Below are 17,796 nucleotides of genomic sequence, written 5' to 3'. Positions count from 1 at the left end.
GTTCCCTCCTTCTGAAATCAGTGAAAGATGGCAGAAAGAGCAGGGTGGGTGAGATTACCGCCATTGTTGCATGTTTAAAGGTCTGCCGATGGGACTCCTGTTACCTACTGCAGTATGGCATAGCGCTAAGCAGCAGGGCACCTATCCCACAGGGTGCCAGTGGGGTCTCTGCAGTAAATATCCAGCCATGCGCACGGATAATGTAAAAACTAAAGCATGTAAAGTATGCAAGTCTGGACAAAAACTCTGCTAAGCAGCTATCACACTGTGAACCTGGACTAGACTTTGAAAGCCGGCAGTGTGACTGCTGTGTATTGGTGTGTTCTGTGTGAGATGCACTGCTGTGACCCATTAAAGGCTTTTTGCCCTAAGAGTACAGACTCTCCGCGGCAGTCCTATAGGACTGGGGAGAGGTTAGGGGAGCTCAGACACCTTGTATGTGGCAGATAACACTACGGTGCAGAGCATTTAACTATAAGTCTGGTCTCATGGGGTGGTTGGTGCGAGAGAGAGGAGTCCCCACTTTGCCCTGGGGCCATGCAGTGTGGGCATGGGCTAAAGAATTAGAGCTGCTCTCATTATCTGAATGTCATGGCTAACTGCATGCCAGACTATGGCAGTCACCCTGGACAGAGAGGAACACGTGACCATTCTAATACGCAGGGTATGCTCCTTCACCCATAATGCCTCGGTCTGCACCAATGTGACTGTTTAAGCGGCCATCATGGGTAGGGCAGTGAACACACGTCACAATAACATCGCTAAGAGGACACAGCGGGGCGATTACGTACAGGCCCAGTGCAGCATTTAGCTTCCCACTGCGGTAAATCTATAGCAGGCCTGAGCAGCTGGTGCTGACCGCTGATCGGAGGCAGGGCAGCAGCCGACAGCGTCAGCACGCCCTCGGCACACAGATCGATGTGCCTGTCTCTCGGGCTCGCTTGCTCAGGCTTGCCACAGGAGGAAGCAGCGGACAGTTAATTAGGCCCTAATGAACGATCACGAGGATGGGGACGGCTGCTAACAGCCTTCTAATTTCGCACGCACTCCTCCTGAGACAGCTCCACTAGCCTTCAGGTTAGGCTGCTCTACACAAAGCGGGCTAGCTTACAGCCTGCCGTTAGCCGTCAGCCTGTCGAATGCGGTAACGGCGCTCGTGGAACACCAGTCCAAGCACTGGCTACAACCGTGACGGCCTCCTCCTCATGCTCGACCCCACAGGGTGCTGATGATCCTCTGCAGGCCTTTCTCCACACACGTGCAAGGCCACCTGAGTCTCAGGCATACCCAGGGCCTCCTCCTGGGATCGTTTAGAGAGGATTAAACAGGAGGGATTTAGCGTGTGGTTTTACCTGATCCTCATTACTGCTGTGGCTAATAATATCACCACGCAGTATGGTAAACACAATGGGACATGGTCGCTGCCATGGTGGTACTTCTTGCATGATGTGCTCGGAGTTTTTAATTCCCTCCCTTCTGAATGCAGGTCTCTGCTCTGTAAGGTTGCTGATAGGGCTCAACGGGGCCATTAAATGGTTCCGCTCCACCCCTGGTCTATAAACACCACCCTGGCCAGGTAGCCAAGGCCGAGTATAAGCGTAACAAGCACAACCCGCTCTCGCAGACACCTGAAAAGTTATACACACAAGCAGAGTATCTCTTCACTGTCAGAGATACAAAGCAGAGAGACATCCTGACCAAGTACAGGCTGTGACCACACCCTACCAACTGTAAAAGGTAGACACAGACAGTCATGGGAACCTAAAGAGGAAAGGCAATGTGGTCATTATGAGACACGTGAGGTAAAAACACTGTAATAACTTGCAAACAATCAGAGGACTTTGAATTACACCTCCCCACAATTAAGCAATAGAAATAGGACTACAAACTGGGAGAGGAAAACACTGCACCTTAAGCAGCATGGTACATATCGGAGCGCCACAGCCTGAGAGACAATAGGCTGGAAGCATCTGTGTGGTTCTGTACATGTGTCTGCTTCGGTTAATTGTAATTTTGTTTGCATATTTATGTGAAAATTGCTTTGGCAATACTGTGTATTTGTGTGATCATGCCAACAAAGCTTGTTTGAATTGAATTTAACGTTATACTCCATGAAAACGAGGAACAAGCCATCAGACCTAACATGCTCAATCAGCACGTTCCAGTATGAACACTTATCGGTGGAAGAGAAAGAACATGACAAAGGCTGTATTTAGTGACATGATGACAGCCATGACAATTTTCCAAGTCACCACGCCCAAATTGGCAACAAAATTTCATACTGTGGCATGTGTAATGACATTAAATGTATTGCCTCATTTGTATGAGACTAATCGCCAGGTTTAGTTTATAAAAACAAAACTGCTTGATGCAGAAGGAGTTCCGTTTATTTCTGGCTCATGTCACAGACAAATGTTTAAAGATGCTAGTTAATAAGATTAATATGGTAACTCTGGCACACAGGGACTCCTGATAGTTTTAGCTATGCTGTCCTCAGGTGCCAGGATCCCTGAATGAGACTGCCAGTGAACAGTTGCCCGTGGCTAATCTGAGTATATCGTGTAACATGTCATGAATGTTTGTAATTGTACACTGTTCCTGGTAAAATAAACACACTTGCTACTTTAAACTGGAATGTCAGGCTTGTAGATACACGGCACTTGTATCTACAAGTGCCGTGTGTACACGGCAAAAATGTTAACCAAAATGAAACAAAAGAGGATGCATCTACAGGTGATCTGAAAAACCAAGAAAATGTCAGCCACAGCTTCAGTTCACTTAGCTTTTCAGGAGTATGACTGTGTGACCATATTGCCGCAAACCAAACCTTGATTTGGATCAGTGTCAGTGCAGCGGACAGAGTAAATGTCTGTAGAGTGGGTATAGTGGTATAGTACAGTGTGGCCCTCTGCCGGTTGCCGTGGTTACCCGTCCAACTCACCGATGTTGTACTCCTGCACCTTGCTGATGTAGCCATAGAGCGGACAGTGGCCAAAGATGACCAGCATGACCCACGTGTCCCGCGCCAACTGCACAATGTGGGCCGAGTGGCCCACCACTGCGTACTGCTCCTTGGCCCGTGGGCTTGCCAGAACCCAGGACTGGTTGCGCAGGTGGAATACCCACAGCTGGCTGGTGACATTGCCCGTCGAGTCAATCTTGCCTCCATACATGTAGATCTTGCCCTGGGGCAGGGGGTTAATCAATCAATTAATCAGTTGTGTTAATTAATCAACACAGTCAGACCTCTGAGAGCACTGACATACCACAAAAACAAAAACCATGTATGGGCTGATATTTGCTATATCTCTGCCTTCCCAGCCAACAGCCCACAGAAGCATTCAGTCTGGTTAATTTGGTGACAGACAGGCACAACAATCTGGCAAAACCTTCCACAGAAAGTGTGCTCCCATAAAGTGCAATGCTGTTTCCCACTGGCTGAGGGGAGCCATTATTTTTCTAAAATACCTCCAGATTTTACATTTAAAATGGGAGAAATCCACTGTTTGACTGCTGAGCTCATCAGATGTCAGATAAGAGCTGTGCTACAGTGTAACAATAATAAGCTGCACCATGCTGGTTCCATATACAACACTGGTAAGAAAACAACATATATATTTATGCAGTCAAGCAGCCCTTCAGAGGCTTGATTAAGCTGCAAGCTCTGCCCCAACTCTTAAAGCAGGACTGCATCTGGGTACATGCTAAAGAAAAGCGTACATATTAGCCCATATGAGCTCGTACCTCGTGCAGAGCCAGAGAGTGGCCATACCGGCCTGTGACCGCGTTCACAGAGCGGTTGAGGGGCAGCCACTCCTGGGATGTCACGTTGAACCTGGAAGGAAGGAGACGGGGGCAACAGAGGGGCCATTACAGCAGGTAAGACAAGCGCTGGGCATACAAAATTTCTTTGCACTCACTTTGTGAAAGCAAGCCTCCTTATGGATCAGCTCCACAGTCACTAAGGATGCCATGGAGCGCTGAAGGGGTTGTAATCAGGTTTCAATACACAGCCAATTTACACCTGTATAACCTACGGCCTGATCTTCACACCTGTACGGCCTGGGGCCTGACCTTCACGCCTGTACAACCTGCGGCCTGACTTTTACACCTGTACAACTTGAGGCCTGATCTTTATACCTGTACAACCTGAGGCCTGACCTATACAACTGCAGAGCACATCGCCTGACCTTTACACTCATAAAGCAGACTTGCGTGAAGTTGGCACCCCAAGTATTTAAAAAGTTCGAAATGGTATTACTGTTCGTTTGTGCTACGTTTGTGCCGGTTTGTGCTGTAAAAATTTTCGTTTGTGCTGCTATGGTTTTTTAGATATAAACATTATATTTTTGGGCGATGAGGTCACCCAGCACCCCAACCTTCTCCGAATTGCTCCAAAATGGTCACGTTAGTTTCTGCTACGTTTGTGCTGGTTTGTGCCATGATAATTTTCCTTCGTGCGGTCATGCTTTGGATAAACACTGTACTTCATGGCAAAAATTCTGTGACAACTTCCAGAACGCTTCTTTCTCCATAACGAAGAAAGTGGGCTCTACTGTGCAATGTTTTGCTGGTTGGTGCCCTGAAAAAAAACTTTGGCATTACATTATTTCCTGATAGGCCTACACAGAGCGCTTCAATGCCAAGAGCAATAACATTACATGGGATCCCAGTAAACTTACGTTGCAGCGCTATTTGGAAATATCCAACACTTAAAAATGACAAGCACTTGTAGCTATTTTTTAAGCCAGCTAATTACTTACAAGGCCTGAGTTGCATTTGCTAATTAGCTGGTTAACGTTAGTTATATAGTAGCCGTCCGTGACCATTTAGGAGCAATTCGGAGGAGGTTGGGGTGCTGGGTGATGTCACAGCACATACAATATAATTTGTTATATCTAAAAAACCATAGCAGCTCAAACGAAAATTTTTACGGCACAAACCAGCACAAACGTAGCACAAGCGAACAGTAATACCATTTCGAACTTTTTAAATACTTGGGGTGCCAACTTCACGCAGGTATAAAGCAGATAGCCTGACCTTAACAAGTGTAGAGCAGGTAGCCTGACTGTTCCCCCAGCACAACAGAAGGCCTGGTATCTTGGTAGCCAGTCGGTACTCACGCTTTGACCATCCTGTAGTCCGAGTAGTTGAACATGTAGCCCCCGATGACCCACATGATGTCCTGGTCCACCACGGCCTTGTGGGAGGCTCTCGCCAGGCTCCGCACCTCGTACTCCTCTCGGGTCCAGAAGGAGCGGTTTGCCGGCACTGGGATTGAGCAATCTGGACCTGAGAAGGAGAAGCCATCACGACCATCAATCAACCTCCAAGTGCAAACCCTCTTCACGTACATAGAGGCTCAACTGATGCAATGACAGCTACAGATATAAGAAAATACAGGAATTAAACAGCACTGTCATTAAGTAACACTGACCCAATTCCCACACATAAAAAAGAAACTGACTTGCATTACTAACTTGCACATGTCTGTAAAGACTAAAATGCCCTCTGCAGTTCCTGACAACAAACTTGTGCGATGAGTGACATTTTGGTCACAGGCACTGAGTCACACTCGTCACCTTCCTCGGGCTGTGACGATAACCGCATTACCGCAATACCGCGGTCATGAGACGCCTACCACGGGGATGAGCTCATTACCGCATCACCGCAATTATTTATTTATTTTGGGGCTGTCAACGTTAATGCGTTAACGCTCGTTTGCGATTAATCTGGAAACTTTAACGCGTTAATGTTTTAACGCAAATTAATCATATTATCAAGTTTGACCACAACTTCCTTCCATAATTCTAGCGCGGATATTTACCTGGCTGAAATACTGAAAAGCGTGGCAAACGTAGATGTGCTGAATGGCAAATTTTGTTTGAACCCTTTGGCATGTAACTTATTTGTTATGGTATGTAGCACGCGTGTTACCTTATATGGTTCATTATGTTTTCATTTGTGTTATTAAGTTTCTTATAGATTTCAGTTAGCATTTGCTATATTTTTAGAGTTAATTCGCTGTTTCCTCAAGCTAAAATTAGCTAGAATTTCGCCAATCTAGTGTTCTAATCGCACCAGTTTTAGCATATGCACTAACTGGCTAATCACACTGGTGTGACCGTACGCGCGAAAGGGTTAAAACGAAATTTGCCGTTCAGCACATCTGCGTTAACCACGTAAAATAAAAAGACAGTAAAATAAAGAATGAGTACATTTCGATTTTTTTGCAGCACTTTATACAAGCAGTGACTGTAGTAGATAGCCTACCAACATCATGAATGTTCAATTATGTTGCATGTTTAAAAACCATTAGCTTAATGTTCCCTTACCATCTTCTTATTTTTCATTTGATTTGAAAAATAATTAAAACTGTTTTAATGCGGCTACACATAGCCTACCTGTTCATGCTGCTTGAGATGCCATTATTGTATAGCCTACAGAATTATGTGAATTAAAATATAAAATATTAAAATGTTTAAATGTTAAATGTAAAAATGTTAAAATGTAAAATATTTGTAAGTTTGCAACCACTTTCTAAGTTGTAATCAGTAAATCGGTAAACCGCTAAATCGTAGTAATATGTTGTTTTATTACTGCAGGAAGAAAAAATCATTATCATCACAGCCCTACACCTTACCTCTATATGACGCTTTCCCTGTCTTTTCGAATTTTACAGCTTGACTGTGGAACTCCCAATTTCTTCACTTTGGTTGTTATCATAGTCTTCTTACGACCAATCAAGGCAGCGTTTTTCTTAGGCAGATGGCATCCATCTTTCTCCCGCTGGTTTCAGTCTTCAGGCACTATAGTGAATCTAAGATGATGTTCGCTAAGCTTCGATTCTGAATGGCGGCATTTAGCAATTACGCACCTCCACTCCCAGGGGAGCGTTCCACTGCAAGCCAAGCTAGCCCAAAGAGACCCACATCACACCAAGCTGAGGACAGCAGTGACACAGGGGATTGCATGTGGGGCCTGTTTCAGTGTTCCCCCAGACTGTCACCAAGTCATTAGTGAACACTGTTAGCGCTACACTGATCAACACTAATATTGACTGACAAGCGAACCCGTCTTCAGTCTGTGTTACCGGAAAGTAAACAATCTGAGGGTCATTAAGTTACGTGTCTCCACTACAGCAGGTCTGAGCAGAATGCTAAAGCCTCCGTCTGTGGCTGTGTTTATTGGCCTGAACATAGCACAAAGCCCTGCCGGCAGGAGTGTTAACGACCGGGGACGCGATGGGCCATGGGGGGGGCCATGCAGGGGCACTGGCATGCTCCAAGCTTAAAAGGGACACATTCTTGCATACTGAGAGGGTCACGGCTCAGAGAAAAGCCAGAGGGCTAATGAGGATGGATGCTCACACAGTCACATATCTGGAGATGAAAACAGGGCTTAAAAAGTGCCTTTCTGGCTCTGCCTTGAAATGGCTGCTGTAGGCTCATAAGTCCACAGGTGCAAAGTCTCAGTGTGTGTGTTGTGTGTATCTGTGTGTGCATGTGTGTATATGTGTGTATGCGCGCGTGTGTGTGTGTGTGTGTGTGAGTGAATGTGCGCATGCATGTGTATATTTATGTGCATGCGTGTATATGTGGTGTGTATGTGAGTGTGTGTGGGCGTGTGCATATGAGTATGTGAGTGTGTCTGGTCTTGGTCTCCATGAACGCTATCAGGTTCAGCACTTGGGTGTTAATGTTTCTGCAAAAGAATGAAGCTGGGGTGGCAGACAAAGCCAGCTTTGAGTGCTTCAGCCTATGGCCGCGCCTGCATTTCAACACATTTATTATTCTGCTTAATAAGTCATCCTTTATCTTCCCATGTCATGCCAGAAAGTGTTTGCTTTAAGTCATATTCTTCCAGCACCTCCTAAAACAGCACACAACGCACAGCTCTGTGTAAAGACCCCTGCAAGGCAAGCTTCAGGAAACATCTCAATATCACTCCTTACATATACAATTACTGCTTAAGCACAACTCGCCAGCCCCGTAAAAACACTTTACTCTAGTTCTAGCGCTGAATACTCACTTTGGAGTTATGGCAAAACTAAGACCACCTGTTGCTATAAAGCTGTGTGAGAGCACAGGCCAGTGCATAGAGCATAAGGAGGTAGTGTGAGTGTGGCCTAATGGGTAGAGCTTATAGAGTTAGTATCAGAGGATGTCCCAGTGTAGATCATACAGAGTTAGTATGAAAACATGGTTCAGTGCATAGAGAGCACGGAGTTAGTGAGAGAGCCCACTGTGTAGAGCATACAGAGTGACTGTCAGTATGTATTTGGCGTGTTTGGTGGCACGCACCTTGCCAGCCATGGTGGCAGAGGCAGCCCTTGGTGCCATTGGGCTTGCAGACGCCATGCTCGGGGAAGCCACAGTCAGACGCGCAGTAGGGGATGTCGCAGGCCTCGCCCTTCCAGTGCTCCTCGCACTCACAGCGCACCACCTCGCCGGCATCGCCCACCCGGCATTCCCCGCGCCCCGAGCAGTTATTGGGGCACGTGTTGATCCTAGAACAGAAACACAGGGACAGAGAAACACAAGCTTAAAGCATGATCGAATGTGGAAGGGAGGGGAGAGACTCTCACATCGGAGTACCTCACCTGAAACAAACCTCAGCAATCGCTGCTTGTGAAGGATACATTACATTTAATTCAGCAGACATTCTTATCCAGAGCGACTTTTTTGAATTTTGTACAATTTAAAATGTTATCCATTTATACAGCTGAATATTTACAGAGGCAGATCACTGAGGACAGTTGGAATGAAGCACCTGACTCCAAGGCTAACCACTAGTAGGTCGACTGTAAAACAAAGCAAAGCAAATGTGTCCACAAAGCGCATGGCGGCATGATGTTAAAGAGCACAGCCAACCCCCTCCTCCACCCGCCAAGGCAGGAAAAAGCATTGGAAATGTTTAAAACACACAGGTGCTAATGGAAAAAAATGCAAAAGCAACAGTGGCATTTGCAGGAGAGGATGTTTTCAGACTCACACTCTGCGGCAGATTGGCATGCGCGTTCAACCTGCAGCGAAGAAGAGTCGGGCCCTGGGCCAAAGGCTCAGGGCAGAGAAAAGCTCCCATTAGTGACAGGGGAGAGTAAGGGTCCAATAAGATCAGGGTCAGGGACAGAGCAGCCTCTCTGTGCGCTGATGCTGCTCTGTTCCAATGCTGTGGCTGATTCAACGGGGGGGGGCTGTTATTACCATGGCCCGTGGTTCTGATTGCCCTGCCCTCGAGCGACAAGGTTTCACTAACACACCGCTCCTTATTCAGCAGCCTGCACCGCCACTATCCCTGACACCATCTCAGCCCAGACTATGTGGAGCTCAGCCTTTCTGTGCTGTGGGTACTCAGGAAATGCTCAGGTAAGGGTCTGCAGTGAGCTGCTGCTACTGACACTACAGTGTGTTGCCAAGACTTAAAAATAGAAACATTGGCACAGATGGGCTATTGGTTAATGGAGAGAGATGGTTTCTGGTGTCATCATCATCATCATCCTCATCTCCACCATGATATGCGGTTAGAAACACTTTGTTTGGCTGCTGAACACCAGTGTGTTTGTGTGCGTGTGTATGTGTGCACCCTCGTGAGAGAGAGACACGGAAGGAGTGTGTGTCTGTGAACCAGACAAAAACGAATTCCACTGAAGCAGACAGAATAGGAAGGTGAGGAGTACGGTATGACAAGTCCCAATGCCTATAAGGCAGAGATGAGAGAGATGGGGTGAATTTCATTTGGGACTGCACATTCTGTGACATGCCATTTGGAGGATAATGCACTCCAGTCTGACTACTGTGCGTATCAGCACACATACCCTCTCTCAAGGGGAAATGCCTCCTCCAAAATCACGTCCAGGTAATACCTCAACTGGCCAGAAGCCGTATGAACCGAGTCAGGGGTAGAGTCCCTTCTCACGATATTTGAGAACAAAGGCATCTACAGACACTTGGGGACAGTGAAGACTGTTCAGATTACTACAGAATCTGCCAAATCAGATGAAGGGCTTCAAATACACATTGATACTCTAATGAATCCTTCAAATACCAAATAATAATGGATATCTCAAAGGAAATTTGTTGCTCTCAATAAAAAAAATGCAAATAAGCTTCCTGCATATGATAGGGCCAATTAAAACATTAAGAAACATGATGCTGTCCATACAGTGCAACATAATTTCGACTCCAAGATCTTGTAAATTGATAAGATAACATGATAGACTCCTTGGTCTTGCAAGCAGGTAGAATAAAACATTTTTGATTAAGCTATGAATCTTAATTTCTGTAGCAGTGTGCAGTCTGCATATTGTTTTGTCCGCTTTCATAGTATATATGGGTAAATGTAAATGGACACTGTGAGCGATTTTGTTAAAAAGTTAAAAAGCTGAAACGCAGCACAATGCAGCTGTTTGCGCTTCAGATGTGAGTGTTGATTCAGTGGCTCTGGGTGGCGGTGGAGCTGGAATGCTGATGGTGGAGTTCTGCCTGCTTCTTTTGATCTGCCCTTACCGACAGCCAGCACGGCTTTCAACAACCTTTCGACACGCATAGGACTATTTCCAGAAGCTGAACGGCAACTTCCTAAACAATGGTGTGTGCAGTAATAACCGTTTAGCTGCATGAACTTTTGCTGTGCGGAGCCATTAAACAAGTCCCCCACTGGCGTAGTGTTTTATGTTCCCTGACGAATGCGATTTGTCCGGGGCTCAGATTTTCCACTGTTGGTATGTGCCACGTTGAGTCCCCCGAGGCCGTCGGCTCCAGCTTCCGCTCTGTTCAAAAGTACGTACTGAATGTGGGCACCCAATGTGCCCCGTCACAGAGGGCAACACATTAAAAGGGCCTGCTTTTTCCAAAAGGAGGGGCACAGTGCATTGGAATGGAACAAACGTTTCTCTGGGTGCAGTTCCTCCCCAGGCCAGGCTACTGGAGCCGTGACTGGGCATACCAATTCCCCCTGGCCTCTGTCCGCTCCGCCACCCCGGAACCATGTCCTGGCATACCAATAAGGTGTGCTGCCCACCTCTATGTCTCCATGTGATCTCAGCACCCGCCACCCTCACCCTCAGCCTAACAAACAACGTTTCCTTTTCCACACAGCCCAACGCATAAAGCAAAACCCTGTACAGGTACAGAGCAGGAAATTCTTATGAGTTTATGTGCCCTTACTGCGTTACACAGTTAATCTCTGCATGCAGGTGTGCGGATATTTTAGCATGGCTAAATATTAGCATTAGCATTAGAAGATAAGACAGCATTATCAACGTAGATGAGACAGCCTTTGCCAGGGCAGCTTGCTTTTCTTATCTTTGATTTTTACAGCTAGGTGCAGCTCCTTTTCCACACATTACCCATGTGAGGAAGGAAATGTCTCAAATAACAATCTCTCTGCTCTCCATGTTCAAAGCACATTTCTGCAGGCTCTTCGGAAAAGCTGAACACACTGCTGTCAAATAGCATCTCAAAGTTAGGGATGTATTGGGGATAGAACATCCCCAACTGACTGCCTGACAGAGATAAAAGGCTGAATGAAGTGTTCTTCCATAGGAGTCAGTCATGCATTCGTGCAGAGATCAACTCACTGTTGTGTTTACCTATATTTGGTTTATTGTTTTCCTTTTTCAATTTTGCTAAAGGCATGCTATGAGGAGCATTTGTGATGCAAATGACAGAGGAGGTCAGCATAATCGGGCATTTTGATTCCTTTTGTGTGATATAATTGTGGTAGCCATTTAAAGAGAAACATAAATGGGAACCAGATGAAATATGCCCTCAAAGTGATGAGCTGAATATATCTAAAGCAGTACAATCTTTTCACCAACTCTCAGTATAATTACCACCCACACAAGCACCCAGATGGCTGCCCAACTGCTTTTAAAATCACAAGCCTGTAAGTATGAATGTGAGCAGGCTGCTAAGAGAGGACAGACAGGTAGGCCAGAAGTCAAACAGGCATGTAGACAGACAGGAAGGCAGGCAGGTAGGAAAGAAGGAAGAGAGGAAGGAAGGAAGGAAGGAAGGAAGGAAGGACGGAAGACAGGAAGGCAGGAAAGCAGGAAGGCAGACAGACAGACAGGCAGGCCGGCAGGCAGACACAGTGAAAGTTCCTTTCCACTTCCCCACCCACACGGTTCATACTCCTGTCCCTGAGCAGAAAGGGTTAGTGCACTCCGGCAGCATGTTTCACTGTTTCCTTTCTTTGAGACTAATGGAGATTCTCCATGCTGTGCAGTGTGGCAGACCTGCCTCAGAGCAGGGAATCATCTGCAGGGGTATCAGTGCTGCCTCTCCACTCCTCAGCCAGTGAGCACATTCACGCTAAACGCTCCCATTTCAGGGGGCTTTGTGCTGCTCTTGTTTTTGCTGTTGTTATCAGGCGTGACCTGAATTAAAAGTATCTCCGTTTCCAGCTCCTCTGCCTGTCTGACTGAGCCCACCGCTTCCCCCCCCCCCCCCCGGGACAGCATGGGACATAGGTGGCGAAGTGAGACTGTATGTGTGTGTGTGTGTGTATGTGTGTGTGTGTTTGAGGGAGAAAGAGAAAGGACGAGGGAGTGCAGTAAATTTCTTGTTGTATACAGATGACCTACTGTTGCCCAAAGAAAAGGGGCTTCAGAAGAACTTGTCTCCGTTACAACAGTGCTACCAGACCTGGGCCCCTGGCAATGACTATTAATAAGATAAGAGTTACAGCATGACATGTCAGTAAAAAGGCAGATGTCAGGTAAATAAATATAATTTTACACTGGGAAACATTGCCCTCCAGCACACCTCCAGGTACACAGCTGCCGGTCTAACTATCAATGCCTTATGGAAGTTTGAGCTGGCAGCAAAGGCATTACAGGTGAAGGCGAAATAGGCTTTCTGTGTCATGAAGAGGTTCTATGCCTTCACCCATTACTTTTTAACATAAGTAACAAATAAACAAATTACCAGAGAATAACATTCAAATTCTGGACTCATCTGAAACAGTGATCCAAATTCTCTCCATCATCAAGCGTTGCAATACCCAGAGCCGAACCCCAGAAAAGAATCCCCCCAGCCATATGATTCTGAAAATCACTGAGCAGACTAACACCACCATCAGTCTGCTTCAGGACACCACTGCAAATACAATTCCAATTAGAGCAAACCAAATTATAAAGCAACTCAACCAATCATATCTAGAAAATCAGGAAACACACACTAAGACACAAAACAAAATGGGGTGCTACTGGACACTAAAAGGAGTTTATACCCTGGCAGAAAATCTGATCCAGACCAAATATCACCTGAGTGATCACAGCTTGCCCACTGAATAGGGACACAAAGGGAAGACAAACTCTCTGATCACTGCAATACAAGAGAGACTGACACAGGGATCAATTTTTTTTTTATAAAGTGAAATGTCCCTCCCAAGCGAGGGACATTTTCATTAAAAAGATATAAACTTTCAAAAAAGCTGACTCACTCAGTATCCAGTGCAGCAGCTATCATGGGTTTCTGAATATTTTTGAATAGTCAAATTAAATTTACTGTGATATGTGATCACAGGTTAACTATTCATTGTTGCATATTGTTTGTTGTCCTGGTATATACACAGTGTGTGTGTGTGTGTGTGTGTGTGTGTGTGTGTGTGTGTGTGTGTGTGTGTTGAGTGTGTTTGAGGAGAAAGGGGGAGTGCAGTAAATTTCTTGCTGCATACAGCTGACCTGTTGCCCAAAAAAAAAGAAAGAGAGAGACAGACAGTTACACATGGTTTGGGACAGTGTTAGGGCCCACCTGTAGGAGATGTTGAAGCCGGTGAGGTTGTAGGCTGCGTCACTGAAGAAATGCAGTAAGGCATAGCCCGACTTGGACACCACCTCCGGGACCGTCTCATTTGAGTAACGCTCAGGCACAATGAGGCCACTGCAACACAAACACAGACTGCTCATTACATTGCTCATCTACAGCAATTCACACTTTCATTAAAATCCACACAGTGTCTCACTCTCTCGCATGCACACACACACACACACACACAAACACAAACGACACACACACACAAACACACATACTGCTCATTACACTGTTCACCTACAGCAATTCACACTTTCATTGAAATCCACAGTGTCATTTTCACTCACACACGCACGCACACACACATGCACAGCCCGGCACCTCCAGCAGCAGCAAAACAAACTTTGTCATGGAGAGAGAGGCAAACAGCTCTGAGAAGTAAACGCCCCTGTAAGCACAGAGAAGAGCGCTGTCAAAGGCAGCAGCTTCATCCTCATTACTATGCGCGGCTCCACACTGATCTCAGATCATCACAGGGAACTTCAAAGGGAACGCAGGTGTGCATGTCAACTACCCACAGCTTGTCTTCTGCACAGAGCTGCGGTCTCAAGCGAAATTTACGAGCGGCGAATGGGCGGAGTTAATCGCGGGGAAACTGCGAATGATGCGAAATAGAGTACCGAGGTGGCTACGTCACACTGGTGTCGGAAGTGAATTTCCCCATTCATTTTAGTCATTTTTTAAAACGCACGCATTTTTTAAAAGTCATAGACGTTTTTAAAACGCACTTTTAAAAGTTCTTCCAGTGGCTTACCATCGATTTCCGAATTATATATTGTGATCCCAACTTGCGACTTATATTGTTTATTTTAATTGTTTTGAGCTAACTTTTACGTAATTTAATTTTTTACCTTATATGCTAGTACAACCACGGGCGAAATGAGCGTTCGCAACGGTTCGCTTGAGTTAAAAAATGTTCAACTCGAGCGAAAATTTCGCCCGGCGAAACCCAATCACCTTCAAGTACGGCTAGAAGCCACGCCCCGCTCTCTTCAGCAACTTGCTATCAGCATTGGCAATCAAAAATGCTTGCTGTTACGTGCGCGAAATTCGCTTGTTCATTTTTCAGGCAAGCGATCAAACCGAAATTTCGCTTCGCGTTCGGTTCAAACGCAGCTTCAGAGGACTGCACTTCCCTGTCAGCTCAGTGCCAGATCGACACCACTGGGCAGCACAGCGCACCTAGCGCAGAGGGACCCACAAACAGAGCGTTATGTTACCTCTCTCCCTCTCTCTGCACTCTATCCAGGGGGAGTGCCCATCCACAGAGCAGAGCAGAGATTTTGCTTATAGTTAAGAGCTGTGAAAATCACAGCCCTTGTTACCCTGGCATTAATGAGGACATGAACCCCCAAATCTTTCAGGTGACTCAGTCAGCAGTTTGAAACTTTGTCTGCACGCACTTCTGGTGAGAGATGACCAGGCCTCCATCACAATGAAGACATTCAGCATTCTGCATCTCCCTGCATCATTCCGCATCTCCCTGCATCATTCCGCGTCTCCCTGCATCATTCCGCGTCTCCCTGCATCATTCCGCATCATTCCGCGTCTCCCTGCATCATTCCGCGTCTCCCTGCATCATTCCGCGTCTCCCTGCATTATTCCGCGTCTCCCTGCATTATTCCGCGTCTCCCTGCATCATTCTGCGTCTCCCTGCATCATTCTGCATCATTCCGCGTCTCCCTGCATCATTCCGCGTCTCCCTGCATCATTCCGCATCTCCCTGCATCATTCTGCGTCTCCCTGCATCATTCCGCATCATTCCGCGTCTCCCTGCATCATTCCGCATCTCCCTGCATCATTCCGCGTCTCCCTGCATCATTCTGCGTCTCCCTGCATCATTCTGCATCATTCCACGTCTCCCTGCATCATTCTGCGTCTCCCTGCATCATTCCGCGTCTCCCTGCATCATTCCGCGTCTCCCTGGATCATTCCACATCTCCCTGCATCATTCTGCGTCTCCCTGCATCATTCTGCGTCTCCCTGCATCATTCCGCGTCTCCCTGCATCATTCCGCGTCTCCCTGCATCATTCCGCGTCTCCCTGCATCATTCCGCATCTCCCTGCATCATTCCGCGTCTCCCTGCATCATTCTGCGTCTCCCTGCATCATTCCGCATCATTCCGCGTCTCCCTGCATCATTCTGCGTCTCCCTGCATCATTCTGCGTCTCCCAGCATCATTCTGCAAGCTGCACAGAGCTGTGCAAAGCTGGGAAGACTGCTTAGGGGCTTCATAGAAGAGAGGCATCTAGGCTGCAGCAAAAAATTGCACTTCTAGGAACTGTTCACCCAAATGATTCTAAGCAAAAACACTACTCTTCACTTCACTTGAGTTCCAGAGAATCAATAACACAACATTTCTTACAAGGAACATATAGGTTAATAATCAACCCTGACAAGAAGACATAGTTCTAGAATACACCAGCAAAAATTTGGCTGGAAATAAAAGTATGAAAACTGAAAACTCAAGTTGGTTTCAAGTATTCCACGTGTACAGAAGGGCTCCCTGCTTGAGAATATATTAATATACAGGAATGGAGAACCAGTGCAATCCCAAAAAATTCACACTACCCTGATTAAGCACCGGCTCCAAAGAAACTCCTTCCCATGAGTGCTGGCAAAGGTAGATGACAGAGACGCTCCACCTCAGGCATTCTGGGAAAGGGTGGCACAAGGAGGGTTTTGTTGAAGTCTTGGAAGCCAGAGCAACCCTCGTCAGCCAAGACTCCCCTGTGATCCGGCCCAAGGGCGTGGCTGCTTTGGAGAAGGTCAAACAGGGACAAGCCAAAAGTCCCTGGCCCAGCATGACTGTTGTGGGAGGGGTCATCTGAGGTCCCCGGGCCCTCTTCACAGACCATGCGCCTTACAAGGAAAACATGAGAAACCGAACCCCGCGACAAAATGGCATTAAAATGGTGGCGCCTGGCAGGACAAACAGGGCCATCACGCTTCCGCCGAACACAGGGGTGTCTATCCACCCCTCCATCCCTCCGCCCGTCTGTCTGCCCCATCCTCTCCCTCTCCCCAAGCCCCAACACTGAGGAGCGATTCTTCTTGATGGACTACAACACACAAGCCAAAAGCTAATTATCATACATATTTAGACACAGAGAGGGGACACAAACAGCAAAGTCAGAGCTGTACAATGAAAAGAAGCTATTGAGACACCAGGAGAGCCAAAAACAGCAGGGAGCAGAGATCGCATAGCACACTCAAATCCAGCACCAATTAAACATCCCTGATCCAGCGTATCACTGCATCTGATGTCCAAAACTGTTCCATGCATACATTAGATTACATCACACAAGCAAAACAATAGAAATTGTACTCGCTCAATGCAAATTCTCAGGAAGGAATTGTGCACCGCTGTAATTCTGTCAGAATACAGCCAAAGAGTACAGGTCTAGCCAATTCAATACACATCTCAACCTGATTACTGCCGGAGCATGGTCTTTTTTCCTGTAGTGTTTCTGAGGATTTCATTTTGCTTTAATCTGCCAACTGCAGATTACCTCCAGAACAGTCCTGTAGACTCATGCTAACTGAAATGGATGGGACAGTCAGAGGTGGCAAACCCCGGCTTCAGAAAGTAAAAGTCCTGCCACGTATTTGTTCCATCCATGCACTACACCAGCTGAATTTAATTAGCACAACTCTTCAGCCAGGTAGATGAGCTAATCAGTGAAATCACCTTGTTTAGTGAATGGCTAGAACTAATACATGGTAGGACTTTTACTTTCTGAAGCCGGGGTTTTCCACCTCTGGGGACAGTGCCCCCACACTGAAGTATGCACATAATACAATAACTCAAGATAAGGAGGGGAAAACAGACAAACAGCGGGGCTCTGTGTGGTGTTCCATCACTGCCCCTACAAAATCAAATTAAGGTCATAAACTACAGAATGTCGGGAACCAGCTACACGAACTCCAATTTACCTCTGCAAGCCACAGATTCGCCAATGTGATTAGGACCTT

General features: G+C 46.6%; 1 protein-coding gene across 2 annotated transcripts in view; it reads right to left on the bottom strand.

Annotated features, from left to right (window-relative positions):
- atrn (attractin) overlaps window positions 1-17,796 on the bottom strand; it is a 165,328-nt gene that overhangs the window by 99,207 nt on the left and 48,325 nt on the right. For both annotated transcript variants that reach the window (XM_036516519.1, XM_036516520.1), the window contains exons 4-8: window positions 13,761-13,889; window positions 8,304-8,509; window positions 5,124-5,292; window positions 3,745-3,835; window positions 2,942-3,185 (exon numbers count right to left, since the gene is read on the bottom strand). In XM_036516519.1, coding sequence (XP_036372412.1) covers window positions 2,942-3,185; window positions 3,745-3,835; window positions 5,124-5,292; window positions 8,304-8,509; window positions 13,761-13,889 — 839 coding nt within the window. The remainder of the gene's footprint in view (window positions 1-2,941; window positions 3,186-3,744; window positions 3,836-5,123; window positions 5,293-8,303; window positions 8,510-13,760; window positions 13,890-17,796) is intronic.

Source organism: Megalops cyprinoides, chromosome 22 (assembly GCF_013368585.1).
Source record: "Megalops cyprinoides isolate fMegCyp1 chromosome 22, fMegCyp1.pri, whole genome shotgun sequence".
NCBI lineage: Eukaryota > Metazoa > Chordata > Actinopteri > Elopiformes > Megalopidae > Megalops > Megalops cyprinoides.
Note: the sequence above shows the minus strand (reverse complement) of the source record. Positions and strands in the feature narration are given on the sequence as shown.